The 13,261-nt window shown below is 46.7% G+C and overlaps 1 protein-coding gene across 7 annotated transcripts in view; it reads left to right on the forward strand.

Annotated features, from left to right (window-relative positions):
* The window catches only part of NCOR1 (nuclear receptor corepressor 1), a 2,268,409-nt gene that overhangs the window by 1,605,193 nt on the left and 649,955 nt on the right, over positions 1–13,261 (forward strand). For all 7 annotated transcript variants that reach the window (XM_069615218.1, XM_069615220.1, XM_069615222.1 and 4 more), the window contains one exon: positions 11,046–11,208. In XM_069615218.1, the coding sequence (XP_069471319.1) occupies positions 11,046–11,208 (163 nt within the window). The remainder of the gene's footprint in view (positions 1–11,045; positions 11,209–13,261) is intronic.

Here is a 13,261-nt window from a genome sequence, read left to right on the forward strand (position 1 = left end):
GGCCCTGCCATTGTAATCAGTTTATTCCTGATGGGAGACAAGATGGCCTCTGTGGCCTCTTGCTTTATATTGCCCGTTACCTTGTTTTCACAAAGTCTTGGGAAGCCCTGACTCTGTCCCTTCCCCTGACTGCTTATTGGCTGGAAGCTCCCTTCCCCTGACTGTTTATTGGCTGGAAGTTCCTTATATGCTATTGTGGGGAAGTCCAGGCCAGAATGGCTGGAGCCTTCCCACTGACTGTATATTGTGGTTCCATCCTTGGGGTGGGACCTGGGTGAATGGAGTGTGTGACCAATATGCATTTCATGTTGCGTGTCTGGTTTCTGGTAGGTGACACAAAGACTGAGACAGCCCTGCCCGAAACTGGTATGAATGCAGTGTGGAGTGTTGAATGGCTGGGTACTTGTCCCAATCCACATTCCTTGTTGTGAGTGTCTGGATGGAGAAGAATGGCCTGAATGCACTGTGAGCCTGATTGACTGCCTGCCTGAATGCCCTTCTGAATGATTGGTTGCCTGAGTGTGACGCAGCAGAGTGAATGAGAGACCAAACAGTATATCTGGGGACCTCTCACTGATGGAAATCGTTGAGAAGCTGAAATCAAAACTTGATTCTTGATCTGGAAGCTGAGCCGGAAGAAGGTGGTTAACTGCTGTTTCCCTTCGATGCAGTCTGAAAGCTGGCGTGCCTTCAAGAAACTGATCCAAGAGAAGACCTGGCTAGGAGACTTCTTCCTGGACTACGAGGAACCATCGTGCACCAGCTAACCTTCGCCAAGGCTCCCTGTAAGTCAGTCCTTGAAAGGCTGCCGACCGGACACTGGGAGCGCCAAGGGTACCCGGACATCAAGGCCATTGAAGTCCATCAACGTCGACCAGGGTTCGGAAGAACGCTGTAACCGCTGGAGGCCCGTCGAAGCCATTTTGCCCAGAAGCGGGGACAGCTTAACGCCGTGCTGCTGATGACCGGAGCCGCAACACTCAATTGCCTAAGAACACTTTGAATCAAGGACTCCCTTGCACCTCACCTGTGACCGCTTTGACCCGCCAGAGAAAGTCAAGGTCGCCGCCGAACCAAGTAGAATCCGTGGTGGGTTTCCCACCACCCGAAGTCCTCAAATACGCAGACGAAGATCTGAAAGCCAGCCGTGGACAAGTCCCGATCGCCAAACGCTGACGACCCGACGCCCTTGCTGGACCTACGTTCTTCATTGACTCTTTGCTGCAACTATCGTCGTCTAGGTGCACCGCACGCCCCCTCTTCGTAGAACGTCCATGACCGATCATCGACAAGCACTGCCAGGACTGAAGCTGCTGCCTCAATGCCCTTGTTAATCCTTTTCTTCGAGGGATCGCGACGATCTGTGGCTCCTGCCTTAAAGGGAGTTCACTCAAGGATCCGTCGACGACCCGACGTCCAACTCTGCTAAACCAGGTACATTGGGAGTAGTAGAACCTTTATAGAAGGAAATGAGACTTTTCTATACAATATATGGACTGGGCTGGTTTATTATCTTATTTACAGGCTGTCCAGGTGAGGGGTAGGGGGGGAAGTCCACATACAGAACTTCTGCCAATTGTTTAACCAACTTTATTTCCTCCCAGGTCTATGGTTGATACCTTTTGCTATTGATTTGTATGCCATTTGAAACTGTCAGCAGTTGGTGCATTTTAATGGAGTCAAAGAGTAATTGTGGTACCACATAGAAATGGTACATTTATCATTATAGAATTGCCTGATCACAAAGTGTGTTATTGTATGTGTATATATCTTCAACCTTATTTATATAAAGAACTGCGTTATCACGAACATAGTGTGTGGACATTCTTTTGTGGGGGCTTGGGGACTATACTGTACTTAAGAACTCAGCCCTGAGAGCTTAAGCCTTGATTGCTCGTCCACGTTACAAAATAGAGAATCCTGGCTGGGGTGCTCTGTGCCACATAGAGAGAAGAAATACAGATACCCACCTCCAGTCCTTATAGACACCATAAAAATCCATCCCTCCCACACCATGGGCATGCAACCACTATGCATGGCATTCTTGCACATTTATACTCACGTCCTAGAGACCCTAGAGTTCCCTCTGCACTGATCCTCCAGCATGAGCTCACCCCTTCTACTGAGTGCGGGCGGCACTCGGTGTAGAGGAGGTCCCAAGTAAAGCCTGCGCTCCAGTCGCCCATTTTGAGGTACCAGGAACGTTCACACCAAAATATGTGACGTATGATGAGCAAATAAACCAGCAGAGAGTTGCACTAGGGCTCTGCCCAGTACCATCAGAAGAGCAACACCTATTGAAGTCCCGATACCCAGAAAACCATGGACAGTAAGGTATCCATTAAGAAAACCCTACCAGCAGATGAGACAACATGAAGAGTGCCTAAGTACAGTCACAGAAGAAACAAGAAAGGACTTGGGTGAAGACGAATGGTGACGTCACAGGGACCCGGACCCACACACAAATAGAAGAAATGACAACCCGAGAATGACACAAAGAGACAAAGCACCATGAATAAAGATATCGTGAACCTAAAGTGGCGAACAATGTTGAAATGCAAAGAAGTTCAAGATGAAAGCAAGATGAAGATATTCAACCAGTTTACACCTGTACATATGCTTGGAACCGCAAGAAAGCTAAGAAAACAGTGTGGTTTGCTATGCTAAGTAGAATAGTGCGGCAAGCACCATTATACATAGATCTACCTCAAACGAAGTACTTTAGTATAAGTATATTCCACTTTGCACAAAAGAAGAACCAACCCAGGTTAGTAATGGCCAAACGCAAGAAGATTCATACTCTTGCAACACGAGAAGAGAAGGTTGAATCGAAACTCGGCAGAAGCAACTCGTGCCAGGAGAGCCAAGGTCATACCAATAGACGAGGCAAACAGTAGCTACATATAATTGAAACTTAAGAACAGAATATCCTGTCTCTGAAAGGTCAAGATAAGGAGGCGTAGGCAGGTGGCAAGCTAAATAAGGATCAAATACACAAATTGAGAGAAACTAGACAAATTTACGGTGCGGGAAGCACTTGACTAGCCGAGCAAGAAGAAGCACAGGTTCACACCTACGCTTGGCATCCGCCCAGGCAGAGATATCAGAACTTTTCCAGACAGAAGATTCAGTTTCGAGGCCAACCACAGTGAAATAAGTTACACATAGTTGCTGAAGCGATGATTGAGTGTAACCTTAATTGGAGAAAGGCTGGGTAACTAAGGGGCACCCCGCACCTGTCCGACCGTTCTGTGTGCTGCTAAGCGAAGTGGAAGAATATGCATGGGGTTGTTGTCAAATAATCTAGGGTCCTATATTTAGTAGAACCAATGAAACGTTGTACTTTTAATGTTTTCAGTAGTCATTTTTGATGGTAGGGCTCAGATGCCCACCTGACAGTGTTTACCCAATCCCTTCACTCTGTTACCATATACCGATACAGTACCTATATTAAAGGTACCTTTTCCTAACCAATAGAATTGCATGTTAACTTTTGAGTGTTACACGTCAATTATGACGAGTTTTGAGTATAAATGTTACAACTTGTATGAAGTTTGTTGGAGTTGAAGTGAGAAGGACGATCGCATCCCTGCTGATTTCCATGACGCCCCGTTTTTTATAGTGGTCATTAAACGGAATCCCTTTGCTAAACCATTGTGTTGTCCTTATTGATTGGTGTTGGAGTAATACATCTGCACCCCCATCCATCTCAAGGGTGCAGCTATCCCGTTTTAAAGTACTTTGGAGCAAACCTCGGCTCTATGGGCCGGCCGGGGGTCTCCAGAGTACACTGGGACCAGGCAGCCCTTTGTGAACTCGGCATCTGCAGGTCTGTCTCATTGATGCGCGTTGGTCAGGTCTGCAGTCGTCGGACCCATGCCCCCGGGGAGGGTGGCTTAGATACCCTCAGCTAGCCAGGAGGTCAGAGGATCTCGCTGTGCCTCCAAAAATGTATCAGGGGTCCTCTGATCCCACCATATAAACAAATGTGATCAAAAAAGACCACACACCAGGCAAGAAACATCACTGTTTATTACAGCTGGGCAAGCTTAAATCAAACTGAACAGTGGACTAGATCTGTAAGGAAGGCATGGTATCAACAATAAGACACACAAATGACCACAGTTCAAGGGTGTTTATTGAACTTCAAAATGGCTTTGAAGAATGCGCATCAGTTCCTAAATCTACAGATGGGATCAAGCTACGACCATCAAATTATAATAATATTGCAGTCCTAGTGGTGTCTTGTCAAAATAAAAGTGCCTATATTAATAAACCTATTGTCAATCCTTACCTCTAAATACAAATAATCTGGGAAACGGTGTTAAGAAAAAGAAAGAAGTGTTCACAAAATGATATTTCAGGATGTTCAGGACATTGGCCTACTTTCCCCTGCTTTTCAGGACAGAACCTGGCGGTACACTCGAGCTTAGAACAATCTCTGACTTCTCTATCACAAGGATATAGTTAATTCATTAGCATCAGGGCTCTCCGTGCCCAAGTCTCTTTGCCTTTCAAAGTCTCTTCTTTCAGAGGGCCTGATGCGACAAGCAATTTAAGTACTTTCCTCTTCACAAGCACTCGAATTTCTCAGGCGATTTATTATTCACCTCGCATCCGCCTCAGCGGGGCTCAGATCTCCTTTAACACAATGTTCAATTAGTCTCCCTCCGCCGGGCTCAGACCAATTTCATCTACTTTGTCATCAACTTTCTTTATGCTCCTAACATCGAAGACCTTCGATTGTGCACAGGATTTTGCTTTACCCATTGCAGGACCACTTCGATTTCACAATTCCTTATCACTCTTTCACTTTTGCCACTTTTCAGTTGGATACCTCAGAGATTTTTGAATGAGCTTGCATGTGGTGCCGGACCACTCTATTTAAGGTATTGTATCTTGGCTTCAAAGCTCAATTACTTATCTGTTCAATGTTGCTCGCGTTGGTTATCACATACACTTCATACACTGTTCGCTTCTGTGTTCACTATACAATGTTGTCGCTTGCAACCTTGCTTTCAACAAAGACCACTCTGGTATCAGTCTCCCCAACTCACCGGCTGTGCTGACTTCACTGGTGCTGCTTCGTTGTAGGTGCCAAGGACAGTACCGCAGCAGAAAGCGATTTCCCCCCGCCTTGACTTTCGACGCAGGAGAGGCTCGGGTACCTCTGACACGCAATGCAGGATTCTTCATCATTGTTTCATGGTCTTACGTTTTCTATTCTCGAAGGTTCATGAAAGTATTGGTCCCTCGTCGAAAAGGTCAAGGGCATTTCCCTCCCTACGATCCCCTTCTGTTTTGCCGTCTTTCATCTTGTATTAAACTGCGATATTGAACTGCTGCTTCGTGTGTTTTTCATTGTTCAGAGTATGCTCTCGTATTCCACCTTTTATCCGTGTGGGGAAGTGTGATGGAAGCCAGGTGTGTGTGTGTGTGTAATGGTCAGTAATTGCCTGACCCTGCCTGAAAATTGTATTGCGACATGTCGGGTATATTGCCCGGACGTTAGTCTGTTTTCTCTCGTAGTGAGCTGTCCTTGAGAAAGTGTTTGTGTAAGGAAAAGGGCCCGGGGGTTGAATTCCTAAATATCCTGCCTAGTAGCATGGGGTAAAGGTGTTACAGGGAAGAGGATACCACGTCTGGCCATCTGGTGTCCCACTCCTACTCCCCGAAGACCCCTCACCCAGGTGATGCTCCCACACTGGTACAACCCCAGGAACTGGATCCAAAAGCGATGGCCGTGTCCTGGCCACCTGGATGTCAGATCCCCGGGCACTAGCTGTACAGAAACGCACTGGAGGGGGGTGTCTGTACTCCTGCTCTCTATATGGCAGAGGAGAGGCACAGAGGACCCCAGCCAAGATTCTCTATATAGGTAGCTATGGATGAGCAATCGAGGCCTAGCTTCTCAGGAGGTGATCCGGGCTGGTTCTTAAGTACTGTGTAATCACCAAGCACCCACAAAGGAATGGGCACATACTGTATTAGTTAAAACAGTCTTTATATAAATAAGCTTCAATGTTGTATACACTATCACGATAATACACTTTGTGCTCCAACCATTCTAAAATGGTAAATATATACAATTCTGGGTGTTACCACGGCTACTCTGATTCCATTGAAATGCATCAACTGTACTCAGTTCAAATAGCATACGAATCAACACAGCAAAACGATATCAACCATAGACTTAGGAGGGAGATAAGTTGGTTAGACAATTGGCAGAATACTGGGCCCGTTACCTAGACACAGTTCTGTGTGAGGATCCCCCCACCTGGGCAACCTGTAAATGAAGATGCATTGCAAGCCCAGTGTTAGGGAGAATTCTCAAAAATGTGCCAATTCCTCCCACCTTAGAGCCCTCCAGATCTTTTGCTAAACTTTGGGACTTTGAACTTTTCAATTCAATGTGTTAGTTTCTTTTGGTTATGGAGTCCAACCAACTTCAAAGGCATCATCTTTTACAATTGTGTCACAAAGCACCTTCAGTGCAGTGCGCAGGGAAGTCTTCCAGATTTCCCAAGGTTTAAATACCTTCTCTGGGATCAACTACTGTTTTCCCAGAACGGTAAAGTGAAATTGACTTTACTTAGCATTTTACTTGCTAGATCCAGCTCACCCTATCTTACAATAGAGTGCTGGAGGGGCTACTTAGTATTCCCTGTGTCTAAATGCTCATGTAACATTTTTTATGTTACCCTTTCCTCAATTGACTGGCTGTTGGCAGTGGTTTCGTTTTTGAACTACCTTGGTTTGCATTTAACGCGACCGTTCACGGCTCTGGCAAAGAAACCGTGGAAGCCATCTTTTTCAAAATGGCGTACAGCATCTTTGCTAAAATGGTGCCTGGTCTTCTTTGTTCACCAGGTCTTTGTAGAAAGGTCTTCTAGAGAGTTTCTCGACGTGCCAACCAGGTTTGGTCTCTTTGTTCATTTTGCCTTTAGCAGGGTTTCTGTGAGAAACCAGTGTCTGGGGTAGGCAGGAAGTGAGGGAAGTGCCCAAAACACTGCTTAGTCTCCTAGGACACCCAAATGCACTCTGTGGTGATTGGCTGGCTGACTGTCCGGCAAGGACAGCCACCCTGCTGGTGAGTGACAGCTAGGCTGGAATGAATGGGAGAGAACTGAATAAAAGGCGAGTCTTTTGGCTTGCAAGGCAGAGTCGACCACTGGAACGAAAGAACCGAAGACGAGCTTGAAGAGGGACGGCTGCTGCAATTCCTGCACCGTTGGTTTGCCTGGTGAAGCTCTGCTGCAGGTCAGAATCGCCAAGTTCATCTCGACAGAGAAGCCCTGCAAGGACGACTTCTCCCTTTGAGTTGGTGAGACCAATCAACTCAACAATATGCCACCTGGAGACCTGTCTTGGAACTGGTTGCATCTTCCTCAGAGTGCTGCAGGAAACCGTATAACCAGGGAGAGGGACACCAGCTTGTGTGCGTTACTTACAGCCATCGGAATTGAAGCTTGCTAGTTGCGAGCTTTTTGACCAGTCCCAGCGCAGTGCAGGAGTCCCCCGATGTCCTCCCTCTTGTCCCCACGACTGAGGCACAGGAACAGCGAGATCTGCAGGAACTCCCAGGAACAGAAGTCAGCAGCTACAGCTTTTTCTTCATTGAAAGGTACTGTGAAACGAGACTGGGTACTTAACTCTCGCGGTGAAAGTGCTTGAAACATTTGCAACTTGCAGGCATAATCAGCTTGTGACCCAACATATGATTCTTCTTTTGACGAACGACTTCTGAGAACGTGTGCAGAGACTTAACCGTTTACTTACCAGACCCGCTTTATCCTATGCAAGACTTCAGCCCATTGACTGGCCTAGCCTATTGAATTGACTCTTCTGGTGAACTCCAAGTATTTGCACTGACTAAGAATAATTGTAACCTCTCATGTTCTAATAATCTTGGCCTTTTACTCCTCTTGAAAAGTATTCTGAAATAGTATTGAAGTATATGTGTGTTATATAATTGCCTCCTTCTTATGAATGTTTTATAACTGACAGATACATTAATAAGTATTTATCAAAGCACCCTTGAGTGTAAGAGTTTATTTGAACACTTGTGATTGTAGACCTCTGTGTAAAATCATTACTGCTCACATTCCCCTCTTGAGATAAGCCTGGCTGCTCAGCTCCGCTACCAAAACTGTGTAGTACAGACTTGTACCAAAGGTTGGTTTGCTTACACCTGTAGTCATAGTTGTGTGTAGTGGTCCCAGAGGGTACTGCATCCAAACTCTGCCTAACACTTTCAGATTACACGGAAGGGACCAGCGGTTTACCTTCTTCCGGCTCGGCTTCGAAAGTAAGCATCAAGTATCAACTTGAGCTTCTGAACGATGTCTAGCAGTGAGAGGCCCCCAGATATACTGTTGATATCCCATTCACTCTGCTGGGTCACACTCGGGCAACCAATCACTCAGAAGAGCATTCAGGCAGTCAGCCAGCCAATCAGGCGCACAGTGCATTCAGGTCATTCTTCTCCATCCAGACACACACAACACAGAATGTGGATTTGTGCAAGTATTTTGCCATTCAGCACTAGACACTGCATTCATACTAGTTTCGGGCAGGCCTGTCTCAGTCATTGTGTCAAACACCAGATACTAGACACCTACAACACAGAATGCGTATTCGTCGCACACTCCATTAACCCAGATCGCACCACGCAGGGGTAACCCCAACATACAGTCGTTGGGAAGGCTCCAGCCAGTCTGGTCGCCACTTCCCCACACTACCATGTATGAAACTTCCACCCAACAGCCAGTCAGGGGGAAGGGACAGAGTCAGGGCTTCTTGGGACTTCGGGAAACAAGGTAACAGGTGATAGAAAGCAAGAGGCCATCTTGTTTCCTATCAGGAATCCACTGATTCCAATGACACGGTCTGGGAATCCCAAAATGGAGGACGCTCAGGGCACCGGTCAATTCAGCACAGAACTGCCACCAGCCTGCACCCTTCTTTGTGGGCCACACACAGGTTCCCAAAAACATACACTAGGTGTACAGGGTCGTACTCCCACACATGGGTGCCATAAGGGTATCCCAAGGGTCTGTTCACCAAACCAAATACAGGAAGAGCCGCACCGCCAGGAGTCCCACATGAACTCCTGCACGGAAAACAAGTCTGAATACATGATAAAGCAATAAAGGGCAAGGATTCAGAGGCCCGGTCCCTCTGATGCATTTCGAGCATCACACTAGCGGCTGAGACACCTTAAGGTTTCTCACAGAACTGATTGATGAGAGCTGATATCTGGGCATACAGCAAACATTAGTTTTATACTACAGATACAACGTTTAAGGTATTGGGAACAGTTTCTGCTCGGGATGTTCATATTTTCGTCGACGTTATCCACGAAGAGGCTGCAGGACATTCCTGAACTGAGGGAATTCAGTTATAAAGGTAAGACGAAACACAGGGAATTATTTAAATGACCCTGACGTAGCCGATCATAAGAAATATTGACACACCTTATATCTCGTGTAGATTTTTCTAAAATAAACGGGAACCAACTCCTGAGTCGGGACCGTGTGGAATTGTCAACACTGTCAGCATCCATACCGCGACATGCAGGGAATGCATTAACTTCTGTATTGAGAACTATCTCAAATTTACAGAAAAGCAAAATGACTATAGTCTGACACATATATTTTTATGATTTATAGAGAATGTAAGCTGATCAGAGATTGTTTGAGAGACACGACGACAAACAGTTGACTTCAGAATTTAGAAATACACTAAGCTTAATAATAACCTACAGGTATGAACAAATATACTTACTTTACTCACCTTACTTACCTTAATAACATTATAGCGACCACTTGAGTTAAACTGCCATCTAATACACATATTGCTATTTTCAGAACACCAGAAAACTGTCTCATTAGATGACGTTTCCACAATTCCACACCGAATTGGGCATTTGAAGTCCTAAAGATAAGAAAAAGAAAAATACTGTTCTGTGTTTTGAAACAGAAAGCAATTGTTGTAACCTATATTTAGAATATTTTTGAATTACCAGCATTATTGGGAAATATTGTGTTCAAATGAATAGTTATTGCTCCTGAAGGAGAGTTATACTCTCGAAATGCGTAGAGCTCCAAATTGAGAATGTTTGTATCTTTTGTACTTTTTTGAATTTTTTTATATCTTTGATTGAATGGAACTCAGACTTTTGTGAAAAAAATATCACTAAAAAATATAATGTTGATAAACATTCTACAGAAAACACTGTGTACATTGAAATTTGTTTTTCTACTAAATAATGCAAAATTAAACGAGTGATGAATTTAGCGGTTTGAAAATCAAAAATCGTAAATCAAAAATCAGTGAAAATAGTAACTTCAGTTTAAATTTTGTTTGGACTATTTGTCCGCCCTGGGGGAATCCCTGCTAAATGTGTTCACTTGGGATCTTCCCTATCTCAAAATAACATATAAAGGTTTACAGGGCCAATGGCATACAGAGGGCATCCCTACCCCCTGCATTTACCCCGCAAGGACATCTCTCATTATGTGACTGCAATTCGTTTGGGTACCCATGTTGTTTACTCACTAGGAGGGTCCCCCTCCCCTCTTGCTTACTAGCATAGGTGGTAGGTGCGCACCACTATATGGCGCTGAATTACCACCTTTAATACAATACCTTGATTGGTTTGGCTACAGCTCCCAGACTTGTCCCTGTTCACTAACTAGTTTGGCCTCCTATACATCTGTCCACCAGGCCAGAGTATAAAAATCCAGTCCAACACTGCTCACTTAATAAAAATGTGCCTTATCTGTATAACATGCGTGCTATACTGTATTCTGGTACAAACTACAAAGCCCTTTTCCCGTCATGCGATCTTAGTCTCAGACTGCCCTGCCATGTATACCCAACATAGTCGGGCATCTATGGATGATACTACACAAAGGGTCTGGGAAAACCCTTCTTTACAATGAATGTTATAGGTTTAGCTTACCAATTCTTGCTCATTTTTTTTCTCAAATTGAAACTCTTTTTTCTATTTCCGTTGATATCAATAATATTTTATTTTCCAGTGGCAGAGCAGTCTGGTAGGCAAGGGGCCACAGGCTATGTTCGTTCACCATCTCCCTCAGTGAGAGCCCAGGAGACGACACAGCAAAGACCCAGCATTTTCCAGGGAATGAATGGCAAAAGTGTCATCACACCACTGGATCCAGCAGCACAACTCCGCATCATGTAAGGTTTCTTCCTCCAGACTTGCAAGTGGCAATGTTGGTACTGGTCATGCCTTTTCTTTGACATTTAGGGATATTATGCACCCAAACGTTCCTACTTGAATTTCCAGACGTTGAACAAAACAAGAACACTTAACGTCAGCTAAAGGTTTACCCAAACTTAGGCTAGGTTGCATACAGTTAGTCAGTAATACTTGCAAGATCACTTCTCCAGCATGGGGTCTGGCATGGATTCACCTGCTCATGAATATTCCCCGTCAGGCTGGGAATCCTCGGTAAAGAAAATAATCTGTTTCAGTTTCACTTTCACTTCTGAACTGTCTTTCTCCTAACAACCAATCACTGTTCTATGGATCACACTGCCCCCAGCCAATGACTGCCCTCTACCCAAGCTCCTCCTCTGGCAGCCATCTTCAGATTTTTACTGCACGTTCAAGTGTTGGTAGTCCTCGTGCTTAGCTCTCTGGCTTTTTCTGTGTTTTGTGCTTTTTCTAAGAGTTTTACTCTATTTTTTCAGTCAATCAAGCCTCAAGCTCCATCGATCTACCGTCCGATTAAAGGGGACCCGTTTTCGGATTCTTCAGCGCCCCTCAGGGATGAATTTTGTTGAGTTTACTTCTTGGGGGGATTCCAGAAGCTTCTTCAAGGCCTACGCCGCGTGGACATGGCAGATAAGGAGGACTCGGCACCCCTGTTCAAGATTTGCCCAGGCTGCGGCCTGCGGAACGTCTTTTCGGACGATGGACAGTCCCTGTGCCTCTGCTGCCTGCACTCGGACCCGATGCACGTGGTGGATGTCTGTGCGTTTTGTCAGGACATGGTGTCCCGAAAATCTGATTGAACGGTGCCGGCGTCTCAACGAGTGGCTGCAGGCCAGGGCCCCTGCCCTGGGTGAGTCCTGGCAGCATGCCTCCCCAGCCCAGAACAAAGTAGAGTGGTCTTCTAAGACCTTTGAGGGCGACCCTCCCACGGGGGCCCAACATAAGGCTAAGCACAGTGATCCCACTGTCACCGGAGCGCCGTTGCGACGGGCTCCTCGGCGGCCAGGGCGAGTACAGCGTCTCCAGCGGCTTTGACCACGAGCCAGCACTCAGGATCTTCAAAGAAGAGGAAGTCGGACCATCCGGGCAAGCTCTTGGTGAAGATCCAGACAGGCCCCCCAGAGAAGGCAAAGGGGGAGCATGGCTCAGACCCTCCCCCTAAGGTGAAGGCCGCAAGCTCAACCAAGGCCGTGAAGGCCCAGGTACATCTGACGGAGGCCCAACCTTCCATTGAAGGAGTTGTGGCGTCCCTCGCGAAAACCGCCGTGGCGGATCTGCATGTCACGGCACCAAAGGCAAAAGTATCCCTGCCTGCCAGGAGGGAGTTATCTTTTCAGCCCATCGAAAAAACACCGGAGAAGATGCCTCTCATTCCCCCGAAACCGCCTCACTTGGTCGCAGAGAAGGGGGGGTGCACGGTAGCCCTCCAGCGCACGGACATCTCAGAGGAGCTTACCAACCTCCAGACCTTCCAGGAGGAATGATGCGTGTAGAGCAGGGCGTACGGGAAGGATCCCGACGAGGGCGATGATGAAGGTAACGACGCGAGGAGACCGACGAGGAGCAGCAGGGCGTTGAGGGTTTGGAGGACCAGCCTAAGCCGCAAACGCCCTCTCCTCCGTCGTCGCAGCCACCTCAGCAACCACCTGGAGATATCTGTGGATATTCTCGCTGCTCTGCATACCCTATCCTCGGAGATCCGGACAAGGATGCATCTTGTGCCGACGGCCCCCCCACCCCCCGCGGCTCCGGTACCATCAGGGAAATCACCATCCAAAAAGAGGAGAGTTCACCCTTCGCCTCGCTCTGCCCCCTGAGGGATGAGACTTATCCTGACACAGTGACGACAGGCACTGGCACGTACGATGACGGGTTGGGGGACCTCCCGTCCCTGCCCCCCAGATCTTCACTGCCCAACGAGATGGGCTCGTTCCACGCCATTATCTCCAGGGCCTCGGAGCTATTGTAGCTTGTTCCTGAGGAGAAGAAGAAAGAGGGTTTCCTATACCAGCC

This window comes from Ambystoma mexicanum, chromosome 9 (genome assembly GCF_040938575.1).
Source record: "Ambystoma mexicanum isolate Mex_15411 chromosome 9, UKY_AmexF1_1, whole genome shotgun sequence".
Lineage (NCBI taxonomy): Eukaryota > Metazoa > Chordata > Amphibia > Caudata > Ambystomatidae > Ambystoma > Ambystoma mexicanum.